Source organism: Canis lupus, chromosome 3 (assembly GCF_048164855.1).
Source record: "Canis lupus baileyi chromosome 3, mCanLup2.hap1, whole genome shotgun sequence".
Lineage (NCBI taxonomy): Eukaryota > Metazoa > Chordata > Mammalia > Carnivora > Canidae > Canis > Canis lupus.
In genome coordinates this window covers 18,034,332-18,057,724 of record NC_132840.1, presented here as the reverse complement: position 1 = coordinate 18,057,724, position 23,393 = coordinate 18,034,332, and the positions used below count along the sequence as shown (strand labels likewise).

At 35.1% G+C, this 23,393-nt stretch overlaps 1 protein-coding gene and 1 long non-coding RNA gene across 3 annotated transcripts in view; one reads left to right on the top strand and one right to left on the bottom strand.

The window, feature by feature from the left end:
- CDYL2 (chromodomain Y like 2) overlaps nt 1-23,393 on the top strand; it is a 268,630-nt gene that overhangs the window by 50,304 nt on the left and 194,933 nt on the right. Inside the window, exon 1 of one of the 2 annotated variants that reach the window (XM_072819354.1) lies at nt 23,002-23,224. The exons of the other annotated variant lie outside the window; for it this stretch is intronic. Coding sequence (XP_072675455.1) covers nt 23,222-23,224 — 3 coding nt within the window. The 5' untranslated portion in view covers nt 23,002-23,221. Of the gene's footprint in view, nt 1-23,001; nt 23,225-23,393 lie in introns of those variants that run through there. 2 annotated transcript variants of the gene reach the window in all.
- The window catches only part of LOC140629873 (uncharacterized), a 38,889-nt gene continuing 34,837 nt past the window's right edge, over nt 19,342-23,393 (bottom strand). The window contains exon 6 of the long non-coding RNA XR_012027692.1: nt 19,342-19,828. This is a non-coding gene — a long non-coding RNA (uncharacterized lncRNA). The remainder of the gene's footprint in view (nt 19,829-23,393) is intronic.

Genomic DNA, 23,393 nt, shown 5'->3' with positions numbered 1-23,393 from the left:
TTCCACATTTTTGTTCTAGTCAGGCCCTTAAGGGATCCGGGGTGCCCACACACAGTGGGGAGGGCCATCTGCTTTACTACAGTCTCTGCACAGGCTCACCCTCCATCCGAGGCACCCTGCCTGTTCCATTCCTGTTTCTAGCTCAGAGTTCTTGAATGTTCTCAGGGAAACCTCACCTGACCCCTGAGATTAGGTCAGAGTCCCAGTTCTGTGAACCCCCTGACCCTCAATTTCTCTGGCATCATCAAAAGGTAATTAAATAACCGGTTGTGTAATTCAGCCTTTGATGTCTCCATCACGGTTTCCATGTCAATGAGGGTAGAAACAGTTGGAAGGCAGAATCAGAGCAGAGTTATTGGCCATATGCCATACCTCATGCCATACCTGTCTGGTAACATCGCAGTCCAGATACTGAGGGGGAGAGAGAAAGAGAGAGGGAGAGGGACTCATGTACTTACTTTTAAGTTGCATTTCTCTTCTCTGCTCTCATTGATTCTGACCCCGATGGAGAAGACGTTCTCAAGGGGGACAGGATATATTACCTGTTATTGATACCTCTGCCCCCAGTTCTAGAACATCTCATCCCTCCAACCTTCTTGTGAACTTTTGGCTCTGTCTTCAGCATCTGCCCTGAAATGTTGAAGAAGCTGGGCTTTAAACATCCTACTGCTTGATTACCTCCCACCCATTATTTCTAAAAGGTGTGCAGGAAACAACCTGAGGTTTATCATCATCAAGGGAAAGGTAAAAAGCCAAAGGGTTATCACCTGGTGGCTGTGTTTTCCAGGTGAAAGAAACACAATATGGGTGGTGGGATAGTGAAACGTTACCTAATCCTGGGGTTGTTGCTGTGACCAAACCCCTGATACCTAACTGAAGAATATTTTTCCAGTTCCCTTGAAGTGGTCAACACACACCACCAGGCCAGATCTAGGCTGTAGATCCCATGAGCGTGGAGACCCTGGGGGTCTCACTTGCTGCTCTGTCCTTGTGTCCTCACAGCAGTCTAGCTCATAAATTTGTGCCCAGTAAGCATTTATTTGTTAGATGTGTGGAGTAGTTAAACTTTCTTCCATTTAGATTTTATTTTAGTGTATACCGTGATTTATTGAACTAGTCTTATTTCCCCCACCAATGATCAGTCTGTAATGGCAGATCAATGGCAAATGTCAAATAATTCATCCTTTTCCTATTGACTTAGAACACTGCACTTACTGTATACTAAAATCACATAGGTACTTGGTGCTCTTTCTGTACTTCTTATTCTGTTTGTGAATCTGTTGGTCTATCTGATCCCATTACCAGCACCCTTTTAGAAATTGTCCTTGATTAGGTTTGTCCAATGGCCAATAATAAATTTACTCATTTCGCTAGAAGGATCTTACTTTCATAGATGGTACAAGAAGATAGTACTTGAATACCCTTAAGGCTCAGAGCCAAAATCACAGAATATCATAATACTGCATTCTGTTAACACACTGCAGTTAATGTATATAGCACAGTTAGTCATTTTATTTCCAATCATAGTGTTCTATTTTAAAATTAAAAATACAGAATATATTAAATGTACGTTTTCCTGAAGGTGCCTGTTTACCAAGTTAAAGGAACTTTTAGCAGCTCACAACAGTGTCCTCTTCTTTCTCTGGACAGTTGTGAGTGAGCTGAAAGAATCTTGAACTTCTGGTCTTTGGAAGAAGACTAGGAAGTAAAAGACATTGTAGAACACATTATGTATTTCTGGAACTGCTCCTCCTTCTTCATTACTAATTTTCAAAATCTTCTTGGCTATTCTCACCCCTTTATTATTCCTGATAAACCTTACAATTATCATGCCAAATTCTGAAAGGGAAATCCTGCTGATATTTTGACTAGAAGAGAGTTACATTCAAGGATTAATTTGGGGAATTTTCAGGTCTTTGAAATATTGAATGTTTTCATCTGGGAGCATAATATGCTCCCCCCCCCCTTACTTCATTGCCTTTCTGCCTCTTAATAAACATTTTCAGCTTCCTATGAGTCCCATGTCCTCCCTGTTGCTACCTCCCTTCTTCCCTCCTTCTCATCGGCTTCCTCCCCACTTCTCTCCCACTCTCCCTTCCTTCTCTCTCTCTCTTATTTCAATTGTGAATGGATTTCTTTTCCTCAGTATCTTCTTAAAACTGGTTACTTATTTAAAAAATAATTATCAAATACTTGTATAGTGTCAGTTTTATTCCAAGTAATCCAAGGCATTTAATTTTTTTATTATGGTGAAATAAGTATAATGTAAAATTGACCATTTGAAGCATTTTTAAGTGTATAATTTAGAGGAATTAGTACATTCATATTGTTGTCCAACTACCCCCACTATCCATCATCATAACTTTCTCATAAGGCCAAAATGAAATTCTGCAGTAAGCCATTGTCTTTCGAGTAACCAGTGTGATCATACATTACAGAAAACTCTATTAGTTTTAACTGTCTTGCAATTGATTTTGTTTGTTTGTTTTCAAGATATATACTTGTGTTGTATGCCAAGATGGATAAGCCTGTCTCCTTTTTAGTAGGTGCCTCATTTACTTTTCTTGCATTATTGCAATGGTAGATGGAACTTCCCCCATAATCCTAAATAGCAGAGGTGTTATGGGCATCTTTGTCTTGTTGTCTATTTTAAGGGGATTGCTTTTAGCATTTAAAAACAATGATAGGTATGCTGTTATTTGGTGGCTTACCATTTGCTATGGATATTCTTTACTAAATTATAGAAGTATATTTCAATCCTTATTTTGTTGGGAGATTTTTTTTTATTATACAGGGATGTGTATCCTATTTTATAAAACACTTTTCTGCCTTTATTGAATTAGACAAAATTTTTATTATTTAGTCCTAGTAATATCAAACTATTTTTTAAAAGATTTTGTTTATTTATCAAACTATTTTTGCATTCTTAAACTTCATTTTGTTGTAGCTATAAATCTCTTAATATGCTACTTTGTTAGGGTTGTTTAAATGTTATTTGGATTTTTATGGCTATACTTAGAAGTGAGACTTCTGAGAGAGGAATTTTATTTTTTTGTTCTTCAAGTTTCCTATCTGTATTTTTTCTCTTTCTTTTTTTCTTATTAAATTTGTTAAATTTTATCTTCTGTTTAATTGGCCATTTCAAAGAACTAGTTCTCAGATATATGAGTTCTACTATATTTTCTAGTGTATTAATTTCTCCTATATTGTAATTATTAATTCCTTTTCTATAGGCTTAGGACTTCCTTTCTTGAATGTTTTTTATTATTTCTTGTTTAATAATAAAAGCATTTAAGGCTATGAATATTTATTTGAATACAGCTTTGACTGCATTCTGTGAAGTATGCCATTTATTGTGGTTGGAGCAATTTTCTAAATTGTCTCAATGTATAAATTTTACTTCCAACCTGACCCAAGAGCTACTTTGGAAAGAGTTTAAAAATTTTTTTTGTGATAAAATGGCAAAAACACATGGCCTGTACAAATTCTATTTTTGAACATTTTCTGAGACTTTCTTTGTAGACAAATAGAAAATGGATATTTTTCTAGGTATACCTAGTTTATTTAACACACAAAGTGTGTTAGTTTACTTTTTTGTCAGTTCTTCCTTGAAATTTTTATAGCAATTGCTTTATGTATTTTGATGCCAGTACATAAAGGGTCTTGAGCATTGTGTGTATATTGGTTCTGCCTTTACCAGGTGGTTGCATTTTGTGTGAGGGAAGTGTTTCTGAAGACTTTGCAAATCCACAACTGATGTCGATTGGAATAAATGTAGAATGTGTGGGAGAGGGTATTCTTGGTGTGCATAAATCTTCAAGTACTACAGTATATTTTTGCTTTAATGAGTCCTTGTTTTTCAGTTTTCCTCTGCTATGTTTTTCAAAAGACGTTGTTTATCCTAATGACTTTTAAAAATCTTTCTTATAAAATTGTATCATATCTAACTTCTACTTAAGCTTTTGGAGTTACCATTAAGCAATAGCAATTGTGCTGTTATTTAACAAATATTCTTATAAATATTCAAATAGTTTTAACACTCAAGTTTATCAATTACATACTTTTTTTACTGTATACTATAGTAAAATAATAAGTACCCACCAAAATCATCTGCAGAAGTTCTAGCATTTAATAGCAACATGTGTCTCATGATACTGACTAAAGATAATGGGTATATTTGTTTTCTGCTTACATGGTGCCATCATGTGGCAACATAAATCATCATCATCACCATCATCATTGTCACAAGAAACACTTTGCAATACATACACAAAGTTGTGTTCTAAATATTTTTTTTAAAAAGATTTATTTATTTATTTGAGAGAGAGAGAGAGAGAGAGAGAACATGTGAGCAGGGGAGGGGCAGAGGAAGAGGGAGAGGAAGAGACTCTCAAGCAGACTCCCCGCTAAGCATGGAGCCCAACATATGGCTCAACCCCATGACTCTGAGATCATGACCTGAGCAGAAATCAAGAGTCTGATGTTTAAGTGACTGTGCCACAGGTGCCCCTTCTAAGTACTTTAAATATATTAACTCATTTAATTCTCATAGCATCATATAAGATGGTGATTATTATTATTCCCATCTCATAGATGAAGAATCCAAGACACAAATATATAAAGCCACTTGTCTAGGTTACATAGCTTGTAAATGGTGCAGCTTATAAATGACAGGATTGAAACACAGCCTGGCTCGGGAGTCCACACTCCTAAGTACCATGCTATGCTGTCTCTTCACAGTTTACAATTCACTTGGTTGGAAAGCTCTGTAATTTTGCTGTGTTTTTCATGAACTAAAAATGCTGGGCTTCGCATTATTTCAAATTTTGCACATAAAGTACAATTTTCTTAAGATGTTTATATCCTATTTTAACTTACCTAGTTCAAAATCACACACAATGTTCAACTATACTGTCTTGCTAAATTGCATTACAGAACGCTTGCCTGAGTTTATATCTATATTACAATCTTACTACCATTATTAAAAGAGATCTTTGTCAACAAGGGGAAATGCAAAATGACCTGTTGTTTTCATTTGCATCTTTTATTGAATTAAAAATAGCTTTCTTGACCTTACGTGTCTCTTCTGTCAATTTCCTGCCTATGTTAATTTTTCTTCTGGGGTTTGAATATTTTTCTCTTTGATTTCTGAAAATCCTTTTTTAAAGATATCAACTAATCTCTCGAATTTAAAGCACCTTGACAAAATGGTATGGTTGTGTTCAGTACGATTCTGAATTATGTTTGTTGTAATTTTTTTGTTTGCCTTTGTGTCCAAATTTTCTCTCTGAGACAGAAAGAAAATTTCTATTCAGTTGATAGAACATTTACACTTTCACGTTATCGAGTCAGTGGCTGGTTCTCTTTATGATTTATTACATGGGCATTCCTCTTACCTCAAGAGGTTGATAAATGTTTAATAATACTTGTCCTATTTTTTTAATGATACAATTTTGTTTCCTTTAACTCTTTATTCCAGTTGGGATTTCCGTTTGTGTGTGGCAAGAGAAATTCTTAAAGTGAATCTTTACACTCCCCTTGCAGTTGTTGGCTAAAGCAGTTTATTAAAATCAGTATCTCTGATTTTAGAGATTTTACATACACCTTTAATTAAATTGATATACCCAGTAGATCCCATTTCTCAATTATTAGTCTGTCCTACAAATTCCCTTTGTCTATTTTCATATAATATCACACTCTTTACTACACCCTGAGATAGACGTTAGGGCTAGTCCTTCAACATCCTCACTTGCAAATAATAGAGGTATCTTCTTCAGAAGGCTCTGGTGAGGGTTAATGGAGTTATAACAACCCCTGACCATAATAGAGCTGTGTACCTGCTCCAGTGAGAGGTAGGAGATTTCACTCATCAGTACTCCCAGGCTTATGACAACGGATGCAGTGATTAACTTGTACAGACTGTTAACTCCTGGCACCACTTTCTAGGAGCACTTACTGACTCCTATCCTTTATTCTACTCTGTCAAAGTTTGACACATTAGAAACTACAGCATTCTGAAAAGCTTGCAGACCAGCATAAGTTGGTTACTTCCTTATCAAGCACATGCTGTTCATGAACAAATTTGGAACTTGCTCTTCTTTCCTTATCTTTCAAGGCTAGATAACTATTAACAGAACTTACCCAATAAATATTTGTAGTTTTCTTCATATGCCACACATAGTTTTCATGTAGATGCTTTATAGACATTGTAATTCTTACTAATTCATTGTAATTCTTTTCACTATGAACTGGATTACTTTACAAAGTGTTTTCTAATTCATTATTACTAGTGTTAAAGTTATCTTTTTGAATATGTTTTAGCAAGGCACATCCCTCTTTTTCTTTTCCTTTCATAACTTCTACTGAATTAACTATTTTTCTTATTATCATTCCCCATTATTTGTCTGGTTTGAAAATTATACTTTCTTTTTCTCTTTTCTTAGCATCTTCCTTTAATTTATAATGACATATTTGACCTAGGTTTAAAGTTAATGAATGTCTTTGGCCTCGTCCCAAACATAGGATGAAGACCTTAAAATGGTTTAACTGTGTTCTCCCCCTGCAGTCTTCCATTTTTTATTATTTAGTGACTCCATCTTAGTATTTTTTAATGTTTTCTTTTGAAATGACTATAGATTCACAGGAAGTTGCAAAGATAGTACAGAGGTCCCTGTGTCTCCCCCTGCATTCTCTGTAAAAGTCATATCTTATATAACTATAGTACAGTATCAAAACCAGGAAGTTGACACTGGTACAATGTCTGTTTACAGTTCTGGGTCATTTTATCACATGTGTAGATTTGTGTGACCACCATCACAATCAAAATATAGAACCGACCCACCATCATAAATATCTCCCTTGTGATATTCCTTCTAGTCTTAACTCTCACCCCTCTTCTTCCAGTAGCCCCTAGCAACCACTAATCTACTCTCCATCTCAACAGCTATTATCATTTTGAGAATGTTGTATAAGTGGGATCTTACAGCACGTGTCCTTCTGAAATTGGCTCTTTTTACATAGCATAATGTCCTTAAGATCTATCCATGTTGTTGAATGTATCGATAGTTCATTCTTCTTTATTGCTAAGTAGTGTACCACTATTTTGTTTCTATTCCCCTTACATTTGTGGTTATTATACCAGTTTCTCTACTTACCATTATTACTTGCATCCCTCTACTTCCTTCTGAGTTCAAATTCCTGCTTTGTAAAAGTACTATATCTTTAGTAAGTTTTTCAGTGAGGATTTGTTAGTGCTAAATTATTTCCATCTTTGTTTATTCAAAATTATTCTTTATTCCCCTAACTCTGAATGGTGGTTAGTTGGATAGGTTTTTCTACATTCAAAGTTATTTTTTCACAAAACTTTGAGGATATCATACCTGACTTCCGTTGTTGTCAAAAAGTCCTATCAATCTTTTTTTTTTTTTTAAGATTTTATTTATTTAACAGAGAGAGAGTAAGCACAAGCAGGAGGAGTGGCAGAGGGAGAGGGAGAAGCAGACTACAGCTGAGCAGAGAGACTGAGGCGGGACTCTGTCCCAGGACCCCAGGATCATGACCTGAGCCGAAGGTAGACGCTTACCCGATTGAGCCACCCAGGCACCCAAAAAGTCGCATCAATCTAATTATTCTTTATCTACAGGTAATTTTATTGACCCTCCTTTGCCGAATACCCATACCCCTGCTCCTTCCATAGCTTTTTTTTTCATTATTTTTTATTTATTCATTTTTTTTACATATTTTTTTAAATTGGAGTTCAGTTACCTCCCATAGCTTTTTAAAGATTTTCTTATTGCCTTTTCACTCCCACAGTTTCATTACAATGCTTTTAATTTTGGATTTATTTTTATTTATATTATTCCCAAAACTCAGAACAAATTTCCAAAATAAAGCTTTATGATTTTTTTCAAAGTACAGAAAATTCTTAGCCAACATTTCTTTAATATTATACTCTTTCCTATATTCTTTCTTTAAAGTCAGAAATAAATTATGTGCAGTAAAATTCTCCTTATTTAGACAGAATGTTTGGTGAATATTGACATCCATAGTCGTGTAATCACCACTACGATCTATAGCAGAGTATTTCCATTGTTCCAAGAAGTTCTCTTGTCTCTTTATAGTTGATGTCCTATTTCCATCCCATTCCCTGACAACCATTCATTTAACTAATGTCTACAGTTTCACCTTTTCCAGATCATCATATAAGTGAAGACACTTTGTGTCTGGATTTTTTTTTTCTCAGCATAATGCACTTGAGGTTTATTGATATTGTTGCATGTAGTATTTGCTTCCTTCTTATTCCTGTGTAGTATATCATTAGAGGGCTGTATCACCATTTGTTTATGTATTCACCAGTTGATGGACATTTCAGTTGTTTCCTGGTTTGTGCAGTTATGAGTAAGGCTGCTATAAACATTTGTGAACAGGCCTCAAAAGGAACATATGTTTCATTTCTCTTGGGTAAATATCCGGGACTGAAATTGCTAGGTCTCATATGGTAATTGTGTGTGTAATATTATAAGAAACTCTTAGACTGTTTCCCAAAATGGCCATGGCATTTTCTATTTCCACCATCACCTATGTGTAGAGATGTATTTGTTCCATATCCTCACCAGCACTTAATATTGACAGCTAAAAAAAAAAAAAAGGTCCGTTCTAATAATGTGGTATCTCACTGCAGTTTTAATTTGCATTTCCCTAATGACCAATTATATTGAGCATCTTCTGATGTGTCTATTAGTCATCTGTATATCTTCTTTGGTGAAATGTTTGTTCAAATATTTTGCTCAATTTTTAAAAATAGACTTTTAAAATTATCGTATTTTGAGAGTTATTTAAATATTCTGAATGAGTCCTTTATCAGACATATGTTTTGCAAATATTTTTTCCCAGTTTGTGGCTCATCTTTTCTTTTCCTTAACTGTCTTTTAGAAGCAGATGTTTTTAATCTTGATGAAGTCTATCTTTTTATGTCCTTTCATCGTCTGTACTTTTTGTTTCCTGTGTAAGAAATCTTTCCCATGATCACAAAGATTTTCTCTTATGATTTCTTCCAGAAGTTTTACAGCTTAGATTTTATATTTAGGTCTATGACCTAATTTTTGTACTTGTGGTGAGGTAAGTAAGCATTAAAGTTCCTTTTCCTACTTCCAACAAATTTTGATATGTTACATTTTCATTTCCATTTAGCTCAAAACACATTATAATTTATAATTTTATAATTTCCCTGGTTTCTTCTTTTTATTTATTTACTTATTTATTTATTTATGAGAGACACAGAAAGAGGCAGAGGGAGAAGCAGGCTCCCTTGTGGGGAGCCCGATGTGGGACTCGATCCCAGCGCTCCAGGATCATGCCCCAAGCTGAAGGCAGATGCTCAACCGCTGAGCCACCCAGGCATCCCCCTGATTTCTTCTTTGAGCCATGTATTATTTCAGAATTGTTTTATTTTGTTCTCACATATTTGGAGGATTTTCCAGATATCTTTCTGTTACTGATTTCTTTCTCTATTTTTTCATTTAAAAATATATTTATCATGGTAATTTTCAAACAAAATTAGAAAATTGATTTCTAATTTAATTCTATTATGGTCAGAATGTATTTTGTTATGACACAGATATGTTGAATTTATTGAATCTTATTTCATTGCTTAGAATATGACCTATTTTGGTTAAGTGTTCCATGTGACTTAAAAAGAATATAAAATCTTGCTGTTTTGCTAGAGTGCTCTGAGAATGTCAGTTACATTGAATTGATTTGGTGTTCAATCTTCTATGTATTTGCTAATTTTCTCTTTGTTCTATGAATTATTTAAATGGGCTTTGAAATAAATTCTAACTGTGGATTTGTCTGTTTCTCTGTAGCTTGATTAATTTTTGCTTCATGAGTTTTGAATATTAGTATTAGGCACATACTGTTTAGGATTGTCATGTGCTCTTCATGAATTGACACCTTTATCATTATGAAATGATTTTATTTGCCCTTAGTAATATCCTGTGTTCTAAAATAGACGTTGTCTGATTTTAATGTATCTACCGTAGATTTCTTTTCATTAATGGTAGCATCCTTTTACTTTTACCTATTTATGTCTTAATATTTGAAGTACTTTTCTTGTAGGCTGCAAATACATTAGTTTTGATAGTCTGTGCTTTTTAATTGGTGTACATAGGCAATTTACATTTAATGTGATTATTAATATAATTAAATTTAAACCAATAATTTTGCTATTTCTTTTCTCTTTGTCTCATATGTTTTTTGTTCTCTTTTTTCTTCTGCTTTCTTTTGGATTGAGGGGTTTTGTTGGTGTGTGTGTGTGCGCTTCCATTTTGTCTCCCTTGTTAGCATATTATACATAACTCTTTGTTTTGTTATTTCAAATTTAGGGTTTATAATATAGATCTTCAACTTACCACAGTCTACTTTCAAGAATAGCATTTTACATATAAAAACTTTACAATAGTATATTTCCATTTCTCTTTTCTCTACCCTTGTGCTACTGTGAGATACATTTTGTTTTTACATATATTATAAACCCTATTCTACATTGTCATATTTTATACAGCCAATTATGCTTTTTGTAAAACCACTTTACTTAGATATAATTTACCCATTAGAAACATACAACTGAATGGTTCTCAGTAAGTTTATAGAGTTATGCAGTTATTACCATAATTCATTTCTGCCACTTCTCAAAGGTCCCTCATACTCATTTGCAGTTATCCCCATTACAACTTCAGCTCTAGGCAATAATTGCTTTCTGTCTCTATAAATTACATTTTCTGGCATTTCACAACAAGTCATCCTTGTGTCTATCTTTTTTACTTAATATAACGCTTTTGAGATCCATCCATGCTGTTGTGTGGATCGTTAGGTTGTTACTTTTATTACTGAGTAATATTTCACTGTATGGATGTACATAGTTCATTTTTCCATTTGTCCACTGAAGAACATTAAATTGTTTCAGTTTTGGGCTATTACAAGTAAAGCTGCTATGAACATTCATGTCCAGATTCTTGTGTGAACATGTTTTTAGTTTTCTTTTTTTTTTTTTTTTAAGATTTTATTTATTTATTAGAGAGAGAGAGAGAGGTGGGGAGGGGGCAGAGACACAGGGAGAGGGAGAAGCAGGCTCCGTGTGGGGAGCCTAATGTGGGACTCTATCTTGGGTCTCCAGAATCACACCCTGGGCTGAAGGCGGTGCTAAACTGCTAAGCCACCAGGGCTGACCTGTTTTTAGTTTTCTGGGATAAACACCCAGGAGTTTGATTTCTCAATTGTATGGAAAATATATGTTTAACTTTCTAAGAAACTGCCATACTTTTTTTTTTTCCAGAGTGGCTCTCCTATTTTGTGTTCTAGACAGCAATATATAAGAGGTCCAATTGCTCCACATTTCTGTTAGCAGTTAGGACGGTCAGCATTAGTTTTAACCATACTAATAGGGGTACAGTGGTATCTCATTCTGGCTTTAGTTTATATTTGCCCAATGGCTAGTGAAGTTGAGCACATGCTTACTTGCTGTTTATTCAAATTTCTGCCCATTTTCTATTTTGATTTTTTGTTTTCTTGTTGAGTTTAGAGAATTTTCTATATATTATATATAGATACATGTACTTTCTAGGATGTGGGATTTGCCAATATTTTCTCCCACCCAGTCTATAGTTTATATTTTCATTCTATTCACAGGGTCTTTCATAGGACAAAGGATTTTTTTTTAAAAGATTTTATTTATTCGTGAGAAACACACAGAGAGACAGACACATAGGCAAAGGGAGAAGCAGGCTCCCTGCAGGGAGCCTGATGTGAGATTCGATCCCAGGACCCTGGGATCATGATCTGAGCCAAAGGCATACACTCAACCACTGAGCCATCCAAGCGCCCCAGAACAAAAGGTTTTTTTTTTTTTTTTTTTTTTTTTTTTTTTTTTTTTTTTTAGAACAAAAGTTTTTAATGTTCAACTTACCAAATTATTTTTAGTGGGTTGTGCTTTTGGTATCACGTCTAAGAACTCTGCATAAATCTGAGTCACAAAGATTTTCTCCAATATTTTCTTCTAAAAAATTTATAGTTTAACATTTGTTATATGAATGACCAAAAGATGGCTTCTGTTTATTGGCTCCAGGTGGTTTATTTCTTCACTGCAGGCTGAGACTTATTAGCTCCAAAGCCTACTGATGCCAAACCCATTGGTGTAAGTTTATACACACCCTAATATTTTAAAAAATAGCTCTAAACAAGCATATGTAGAGCCTGTTGGCTGTGCATACCCTGTGAAACCTCACTCGGCATTTGCTGAACATTCGTAAGGTTATAAAACCTAAAGGAGCTCTCTGACCAAGAGACTCTGTTGTGTGGCTGAGGGACAGTGCATAGGCATGCAAGCCTCCTCTCTGATTCTCCCTTTCCCCAGGGGTCCCTTTGCCCTCCTTCCATCTGATTGATGGTCTCCTCACTGTACACCTCTGTTTCACACTGTGAGAGAGTTCCCCTTGTATGCAAACATATCCAACTAGCATCCTATAAAGTGTGTTACTGCCTCTCTTGGTCATGACTTTTTCATTAATTAGCCCCCAGATTTCTTGAACTCTCTATGTTTTATGTTTAGAGCTATGATCCCATGGAGTTAATTATTCTTGTATAAGTGTGATTTATTATTATTATCATTATTTTTACTATGAGTTCCATTTGTTCCAATGCTATTCACTTAAGAGTATCAGAGAGGGAGACTAACCATAAGAGACTCTTTATCATAGGAAACAAACTGAGGGTTGCTGGAGGGGAAGGGAGTGGGAGGATGGGGTAACTGGGTGATGGACATTGAGGGCATGTGATGTAATGAGCACTGTGTGTTATATGCAACTGATGAATCACTGAGCTCTACCTCTGAAATCAATAACACATTATATGTTAATCAATTAAATTTAAATAAAAAGGGTATCCTTTTTGCATTTAATTACTTTTGCATCTTTGTTGAAAATCAGCATGCCATACCCATGCAGGTCTATGTGTGGACTCTATATTCTGTTCCATTATTTTATTCTTTTTGATAGTATTGTGAATGGAATTGTTTTCTTAATTTCATTTGTGGATTCTTCATGACTAGTACATAGGAATACAACTGATATTTGTATGCTGATCTTAGATCCTGTGACCTTGGTAAACTTGTTAGATCTGATATTGTATTACACTGTTAAACTTTTTTTTTTATTCCTTAGTATTTTCTACATACGTTATCATGTCATTTGCCAATAAAAACAGTTATATTTCTTTCTTTCCAATTTGAATGCCTTTCTTTTCTTTTATTCTTTTTTCTTTGGGGGCTTTATTTTAATGTCCAGACTATACAGAATGATGTTGAATAGATTTATTGAAAGACATTCATACCTAGTTCCTGATCTTAGGGGAGAATCAGTCTTTCACCCTTCAGTATGATGTGAGCTGTATATTTTTTCATATATGCTCTTTATTGCATCCCTGGGTAAACCACAAGATAAGAACACACTTGGTGTAATATATAATTTATTTATATATTGGCAAATTCAATTTGGTAATATGATGTTTAATATTTTTGTATTTATATTTGTGATAGATGTTAGTCCGTGGTTTCCTTTCATCTTTGCCTCTGTTATAAGGGTAATTCTGGCTTCAAGGAATGAGTTGGGGAATGCTTCCTTCTCTATACCTTGAGAAAATTTGTGAAGAATTGATAGTATTTCTTCTTTAAATATTTGATAGTATTCTCCAGTGAGCCATCTTAGTCTTGTGTTTTCTTGGGTGAAGATTTTAATTATTAATTCAATTTCTTTACTTGTTATAGGTCTATTCAGATTTTTTACTTTTTGGTTGAGTTTTTAGAATATATTTCTAGGAATCTGTTAATTTCATCCAGGTTATCTATTTTTTTGGCCCTAATTTGCTCATAATATTATAATTCTCTTATTTTTTGTAGAGTTAGTAATATGTTCCATTTTTCAGTCTTGATTTTGTTTGTTTCCTTTTTCTCTGTTCTTTTCTTGATTGGTTATTAGAGGTTGTCAATTTTGTTGATCTTTTCAAAGAACCAACTTTTGGTTTCATTGTTTTTCTGTTTCCTGTCATTTATCTGACTCTTCTCTTCCTAGTTTTTTTTTTTTTTAAGATTTTATTTATTTATTCATGAGAGACAGAGAGAGTCAGAGATACAGAGAGGGAGAAGCAGTTTCCCTGAGGGGAGCCTGGGACTCGATTCCAGGACCCTGGGATCATGCCTGAGCTAAAGGCAGATGCTCAACCACTGAGCCACCCAGATGCTCTCTTCTTTTCCTAGTTTCTTAATGTAGATGTCAATTATTAATTTGAGAATTTTTTCTTTTCTATTTTAGGCATTTAATGCTGGCTCTAACTGCATATCATAAACTTAAATATACTGTGCCTTTGTTTTCATTCAAGTCCAAATATTTTATGAATACCCTTGTGACTATTTCTTTGAGCTATTAATTTTATGTAACTATATTATTTAAATTCCAAATAATTGGGTTTTCCCAGATTTCTTTCTATGGTTGATTTCTAATTTAGTTCCATTGTGGTTAGAGAATACATTTTGTATAATTTTAATCCATTTGAATTTATTGAACCTTGTTTTAAGCCTAACATATAGGCCATCTTGGAGAATGTTCCATGTCTGCTTGAAAGGAATGTGCATTCCCTAGTAATTGGACTGATGTGTTCTAATTATGTTAAGTTGGTTGATAGTGTTGTTCAAGTCTTTTACATCATTATTGATATTCTGTATTGTTCTGTCAATTGTTGAGAGTTATTGAAATCTCTAATTATTACATTGTTTATTTCTCCCAGTTGCATCATTTTTTGATTCATATATTTTGAAGCTTTTTAATTAGTTGCATTTAAACTTACAATTGTTATATCTTTATGGTATATATTGACACTTGTATCATTTTGAGATATTCCTCTTTGTCTCTAGTAGTATTTCTTGTTCAAAGTTTATTTTGTCATGGATTAATATAGCCACTCTAGCTCCCTTGTTACTTAGCATTGTAAATCTTTTTCCATCCTTTCTACTTTGTTTGTGTCTGGATTTAAGGTGTGTTTTCCATAGACAGCATGCAGTTGGCTTTTGCTTTTTGAAAATATCTCTGCCTTTTGATTGGGGCATTTAACTATTCATGTCAGTGTAATTTATTTGTATGGTTGGATTTACATATGTCATTTTCCTCCTTGGTTCCTGTGTTCCCTGCCCCTTTTTGTTCCTTAGTGCCCGATTTACTGCCTTCTAGTGTGTTACATAAACATTTCAAGTTTCTATTTTAATTCCACTATTGATTTGTTTTTACAAAATTTTGTTTTCTTCGTGGTTACTATACAGATTATTATATGCATCTCAATTTATCACAATCTCCTTCAGATTAACACACTTTTAATTTTAATAAAAAATGGGAACTGCTGCAATTTGGCTATATTGCTATCCCTTCTTTATAGTACTGGTCATATACATTATATATATGTATATATATACATACATTAACCAATATATGTTAAAATGCAACAATATAATTATTGCTTTATGCAATGTAAAATTTTTGAAACAAGAGAATATACAATATATTTATATATAATTAACATATATAACACATTATTCTTTTATGTTGATTTACATATTTATCATTTCCAGTGATTTTCATTTTATCTGTGTATTCAAATAACTGACATCATTTCCTTTTAGCCTGAAAAACTTCCTTTATTGTTACTTGTAATATAGGTATGCTAGCAACAAAATCTCTCAATCTTTATCTGGGAATGTCATTCTTTCATATTTATTTTATTTATTTATTTATTTATTTATTTTTATAAATTTTTTAATTTATTTATGATAGTCACACAGAGAGAGAGAGGCAGAGACATAGGCAGAGGGAGAAGCAGGCTCCATGCACCGGAAGCCCGATGTGGGATTCGATCCCAGGTCTCCAGGATCGCGCCCTGGGCCAAAGGCAGGCGCTAAACCGCTGTGCCACCCAGGGATCCCTCATATTTATTTTTTGAAGGATAGTTTTGCTGAATAGAAAATTATTGGTTGACAGTTCTTCTGTCCACTACCTCCTGGCTTCCATTATTTCCGATGAGAAGTTTATTGTTAATCTATGCTGTTATGAGGGCAGCTGCTTTTGCAGTAGCATAAGGCTATGGCCAGGGTGATTCTATCTTCACTGCCAGCCTCCTGGAATTTTGCTTCAAGCCTCAGAATATGATCCTAAGCTGGTGGTGGCTGGAGCTTGGAGGAAATAATATAAAAGTGGCCTGTGCATGGTAAGCTGCAACCACATGACTGCAACCAGGACTAAAGTGTCTGTGGATCACCAGGCCAGTGACACATCTCTGGTTGGCTGGACACCTGGCCTTGTCCTGGTCTCCCTTGATATCATGTCATTTTTCTCTTATGACTTTCAAGATTGTCTCTTTCTCTTTATTTTTTTTTTTTTAATTTATTGAACTAAATTTGGATTTAGTTACAAGAATTGGACAATTGGACTGTGATGTTTCTAGATGTAGATCTTTTTGTTTTCAACATACCGTTTGTTCAGCTTCTTAGGAGTGTGGATTAGTGTTTTTATAAAAATGTAAATGTTTAATCATTATTTCTTGGAAAAAATCTTCTGCCTCCCTCTGTCTTCCATTTTATGTATTTTGGTATGCTTGATGTTTTCCCATGTGTTTCTCAGGCTCTATTTATTTTTCTTCAATATTTTTTCTCTATTTTTCAGATTGGATAATTTCTACTGATCTATCTTCAAGTTCACTTAATCTTTCTTCTACAATCTATGGGTTAGTACAAATATGTAATGACACATATCCATCATTATAGTATCACACTAAGTATTTTCTGCGCTCTAAAAATTCTCTGTGCTCTACCTACTCATTCCTCCCACCTTCCAGCCCCTGACAACCACTGATCTTTTTATTGTCTCTATAGTTTTGCATTTTCCTGAATGTTATACAGTTGGAATCATATAGTATATAGCCTTTTCAAATTGGTTTCTTTCCTTTAGTAATGGCATTAAGATTATGCCTTACCTTTTCATGACTTCATAGTTCATTTTTAGAGCTAAATAATGTTCCACTTTCTGGATGTATCATTTACTTATCCATTTATCTACTGAAGGATAGGCTGATTACAGTATATGGCAATTATGAATAAATCTTTTATAAGTATGTATGTGCAAGTTTTTATGTGGATATGTTTTCCATATAAAATACCAAGGAACAAGATTGCTGAATCATATAGTAAGAATATGTTTAGTTTTGTAAGAAATTGCCAAACTATCTTCCAAAGTGGCTGTTCTATCTTTCATTCCCATCAACAATGAATGAGAATTCCTATTGCTCTACATCCTTGCCAGCACTGGACATTGTCAGTGCTTCAGATTTTGGCTGTTCTAATAGGTATGTAGTGGTATTTCAATGCTGTTTTAGTTTGCATTTTCCTGGAGACATATGAGCTTATGTGCTTATTTGCCATCTGTAAATGTTCTTTGGTGAGGTGTCTCTTAAGCATTTTGGCCTATTTTTAGATTGGATTGTTTATTTTCTGGCTAGAATTCAACCTAGCTATGGAGGAAAGAGAAGCTTCCCCGAGAAAGCCATAAGCCAAAGAAGAAACTTAAATAGTGAGTCACAGTAGGATAGGTCAAGAGATAAAAAGCTAGAAGGAAAGAGAAATACATAGACAAAATAATTCCAATACAAGGAGTTAAGAAACAGGTACCACATTTGAAGAAGACTGGAGAATAATCAAGTAAAGAGGAGAACAATGCTTAAAGTATACAGGATCTAGAGTTCTCTAAGATTATTTGAGATTTGAGATATTTTCCTAAAACAAGAACCAAAATGAAAAGTTTTAAATAGCTGTAAGTGGTGGGTAGATAGGTAACATGAAAGATCTCTCTGGTTACAGAATAATGAATGGATTTAGGTGTGGGACACAAAGATTGATTGCTAGGAAGCCAGATTTGAAGCTATTATAGGAGTCTTGCTAAAAGATAATTGTGCCTTCAAGAAGGGTGGGAGTGGTGGAGGTGGAGAGAGATATACAGACAAGAAAAATGCTCAACATGTTGAATCAACAGGACTAGGTCTTTGAGTGGATGTAAGAGAGAGAGAAGAGTAACAAATAGCTTTGAGATTTCTAGCATGAGAAGCCAAATAGATTATGGTGCTATTTACTGCACTAGGGAAGAATGGCACAGGAACATGACTGAGAGTGAAAGGGAGAAAAATTGTAATTCAGGCTGGGCCATATCCAGGAGATCAAATATGTGGATCTGGAAAAGGAGATGTGGAGACATGATTTGGGAGTTGTTGGTATATCCATGGTAATGGAAGCTCAGGGAGGAGATGAAGTTGCACACAGAAGCTGTGTAGATGGAATCAAGAAGAAAGACTGAGCCTTGAAGACTACCCAACTTTAAAGATGGATGACAGGTGGAACCAGAAAGGGAGAAGAATAAAATACTTCAAAATGGTGGGGAAGGAAACTAGGGAAGTTTGCTATCTTTCAAATCAAGGAAAAGGATGTTTTTCTAAAAGAATGGGTGGTGTCCAATGTTGCAGACAAGTCAAACAAGATGAACACTGAGACGTGTCCTTTGGATTTAGTTACAAGAAAGCATAAATTTTTCTCGGTGAGAGCAGTTTCTTGGTGATAGAAGTGGAATAGATGGAAGTCACAATGCGTTGGTTGAGGACTATGTTGGAGGTAAAGAAAATAAAGTCATGAGAATAGACTGCTCTTTCAGGAACCTTGACTTCTGGGTTGTGTAATCCAAAGGTCACTTTCCAGTTCTTTATTTTTCTTTGAAAACTTGACCATTATGTGTCTTGGTAAGGATGTTTGTCAGTTTTGCCTGAAATACCATTGGTTATCTCATTCTCAAAAGTTAAAAATGCTTAGTTTGTATAAATTTTCTCTTACCATGCTTTTGAATATTGTTCCAATCTACTTGCTCTTTCTCTGCCCAGACAGCCACTCGTTAGTTGAATCTTTGTAATCTATCCAGTTTATCTGCCAGCGTTTTCATTTTCATTCAATATTGTTCTAATAATTGGTTTTTTAAAAATGCCATGTTTCTCAAATTTATCTTCTGCATGATTTCATCAAGTTTTGACAGCAGTAAATCTTTTTTTTTCATTTTTTGTACAACTGATTTTTTAATCACAGATTTTTATATTGGTTGTTGGTTTAGGTCAGATGGTTCTTATTTCATAGAAAATGTATGCTTTGTATCTTACTGAAATAAGAGGTGGATGTTCTTTGAACTATTGTTTCATGAAGTTTAGTTATAGCATCATTTATTCAGCAGTCCAAACATCAGAGTATATGATAGACTTATTATATGCTTGATAAATCCTTATATTTTTAAAAGAAAAACCATTGTCTGATTTAAAAAATCATTGATTATAATAACTAAGGAATGATTTCTTGATGATGGTCAGCTCTACTGAGCTGTGTCTGTGATAGTAAGAGTAGTATTGGGTGGATGAAGAATACCTTTATCTGATGCTATTTTATACTGTGAAAAGCTCATAAATTTCATGGGACCAATGTCATTTGTTACTGAGCCAGAGATGGCTCCCATGTAGAGGCTTAAAGAGAAACCTGAAAAAAGAAAAGCAGGGGAAGGCAAAGCAGATGATGGATCTTTTCCTCAATGCTGTACCACCATTCCATTCTTCAGCTTATGTGCTGCTGTGCTTATGTGCTTCAGCTTGTGTGCAGCTTATCAAATCCTGCTGATAAGGGACCCTTACACATCCCTCTCTTCAAATCAACAAGGATTTCCTGGAAAATAAAAACTTCATTAAAAACAGGAATTTATCATTTTTATGTATGTGTCATTTTTTTAAGGATATGAGTGCAAAGCAAATTCTTTCTGTGTATGAGAATTGATTATTAAAATGTATTTGCTGTGTTTCCATTGTTAGATATTTAGGTCTATGTTACCTTTTCCATCTCCGTGGTGCAGAACTTAATCCAGATATTTCTCATACATGCAAAATGGTGACTTGTGTTTAATATGTTCTTCAGTTACTTGGCATGAAAACATTTTTATTGGATAAAACTTCCAAGTTACATATCTCTTTTAAAACTAATTTATTTTTCTATGCCATAGGTCCCACATAATATTCTAAAATGCCTTTAAAAAATCATTGTGCTTAAAAAAATCATTGTGCTTATTTGAAGCTAAGATATCTAAATCTGGAAATACCACTTTATTCTGTAACAGTTCAAACCATGGACATTCTGGCCAAATGATCTTTCTTTGTAAAACTGTTTTACAGAAAAACCTTCTTTGAACCTTTCTTGAACTTTACTCCTTTCTCTTGAGCTTCAGAACATTTTATGATCTGTCTTGACTTCTATCATCTCCAGGTGGACTGTGCTATTTTTGGTGTGGCAAGGGACAAGAAGAGCAATTGATTACGCCACAATAGCTGGCATCACCAGTCAACATTCAGAAATTGTCAGACAAGTAATTTAATCATCTTATTACCTTCCCCCCCCCCCCCCCGCCGCACAGCACAGCTTTTAAGCAAGAGAGGTGAGTCAAAGTAGCTGTTTTCATGCTTCCTGTGTTGCAACCACAAAGATGGAGGACAGCAGGATGATACCGTACTAAGGTGCTCTCAAACACATAGGCTCAATATATCTGTTTTAATCATCCTGAAAGGAGTTTGTTATCAGTCAGCTGCAAACATGCCTCTCCAACCATATCAAACTTCTCCCCACCTCTGTCATTTACATTTACATTCTTCATCAGGTACGCAGCTCAATGTTTCTTGTAAGCATGAGTTTTTTTTTTTAACTGAGATTTTTGTTTAAATATGATACAGCAATTCACTTTCAGTTATTACAACAGTATATTCTAAGGAACCCCATACATTTATCACCAGGTACAGAAACTCATACCATGAATACTCTCCAGATTTTATATTTAATCAGACAAAAATGCCTTCATATTTAATGTACTGCTTCTCAATCTTAATCCTATAACCGATCAGACTCTACATTGATTTCTGTTTTCCATCTATTCTTTGAATGTATAGTAAGGTAACATATCAATATCTAGCACTGGAGAGCAATTAGTATCATTCCCAATCCTCTCAATCCATAGGGAATATGGGTGTTGTTGATACTCTCTCCTATACCTGAGGTTGACAGTGGGTTTTTTGTGTAGTGTGTCCTAGCTGTTACTGGTGCATAGCAAAAGTTTAATAAAGTTTCTCAAATATCCAAACAATCTAGGCAAGATTAAAGACCTTTGTAGAAAAGTAAAGTTGTGTTTTAGGAAGAGGAAGAACTGTGACCAATAGCTTTCAAACCCGACTGTGAGATTATTGAGGCCCTAGATCAAAGAAGGTGGAAGGAAGTATCAGATGAGAGAATTTCCCCCTGTTCGCTTGTTTAACTGCCAAATACAGACATGGCTATGGCTATTTTTGCTGCTGTCAAAGATGGTGGAATGACTGGATTCATTATTTTGCAGACATTACAGAATGCCTATTATGTGCAAGTTCCTGTGCATGGCAAGAGTGACCCCCACCTGCACACAGCCCATGAGAATTTTACTGCCTGGTGGGTGAGTGGGGAATGGGACAAGAAACAGACATGCCAACAAATGATTATGACTGTCTCCTAGGTTTTCATAAAATGCCATGAGATATACAAATGTTCACAGTAGCATTATTCATGATACACAAAAAGTGGAAACAACCCAAATGTCCATCAACTGATGACTGGAACAAAATGGAGATTATTTGGCAATGAAAAACAGTTAAGTACTAATACATGCTACAATAGGGATGAACCTTGAAAACATGCTAAGTAAAAGAAGTCAGATACAAAGGACCACATATTGTATGACTCCATTTATGTGAAATGTTCAGAATAGGCAAATTTATAGAGAACAGAAAGCAAATTAGTGGTTGCCGCATGCTGGGGTGGGGAAGGATGGAGGAATGATGGCTAAGGGTAGTAGGTTTCTTTTTGGAGTAAAAAAATGTCCTTATATTGACTGTGGTGTTGGACGCACAACTCTCAGTATGCTAAAAGCCATTAAGTTATGCTCCTTAAGTGGGTGAATTATATGGTATATGAGTGATGTCTCAATAAAGCTGTTAGAAAATGGTATAGGAGCAGGGGCACCTGGGTGGCTCAGTTGGTTATGTGTCCAACTCTTGGTTTTGGCTCAGGTCATGATCTCAGGGTCTGAGATTGAACTCTGAGTTGTGCTTCATGCTCAGCAGGGAGGGAGCCTGCTTCAGATTCTCTCTCTCTCCCTCTTTCTTCCCCTCTTGCCCTACCCCCATGCTCACTCTCTCATAAATAAATAAATAAATAAATAAATAAACAAACAAACAAACAAACAAACAGACAAAGAAATAAATAAAAAGAAAGAAAACAGGATAGGAGCAAAGAAAATGCATGGATTGCTGCCAATGTCATGGGGATGAGAACCAGCATTTATAGGATGCATAATCCTCACGACAGTCTGGGAGATGAGCACCATCCTCTCCATTTTCAGAGATGGATATAACTTGTCCTTGGTTATAGAGCAGAGCCAGGACTTGGTACCCAGTCTGTAGGACTCCAGTCAGTACTGTTTCTTAGCTACTTCACAGAGAAGGTGATACTTTCCTCCATGAAGTACCAGCAGGGGCCCATGAGACAGAGATGGCCCGAGAGGGGCATTTGAGTGGAGAGAAGCACATGGTCAGTGTCCTGGCAAGAGACAGATGACATGTGCCATATGGATCATTTGAAGAAAGATCAATTCAGTGACTACTTAGGGGATGGGTGGAGTTTAAGGGAATCAAACTGGAGACAGTGACAACCTGAAGCATTACCATCCCAGGCCTGAAGGGACAAGGCAAGGAAGCCATTATGAGAACACAGTTGGGTAGGTGTGTACTCAGGGCTGCCTTCTGTAGAGGAGCACCACAACAGCAGCAACCTGGCATGGAAGGAGCCCAGGAACTAACCTCCTTAACCCATTCTCCTTCCCTCTGATCTCCATTGGTCCTTGTCACTGGCTGCACCTAAAAAGAAGCCAGATGGTGGAAGAACCCAGTGATGTAATCCACACAGATCTTCCTTAGGGGCAGAGAAAGGCATGCAGGGTAAACCAGAGGACAACACAAGTATGGAGGAGTAACATTATGGCATGTTCTGGGAATGGTAATTATTTCAAAATTATTTATTTTAATCATTAATTCCTTTAAATTTTTTTCCTTTTTTTTCTGATTCCATCAGATTGTTATTCATTCTATTTTTCATTATGTTTTCTCCTCCTTATGAATTTGGGTGCTCTATTGAAATTTTCTCTTTAATTCTGAAAATTTCTCTT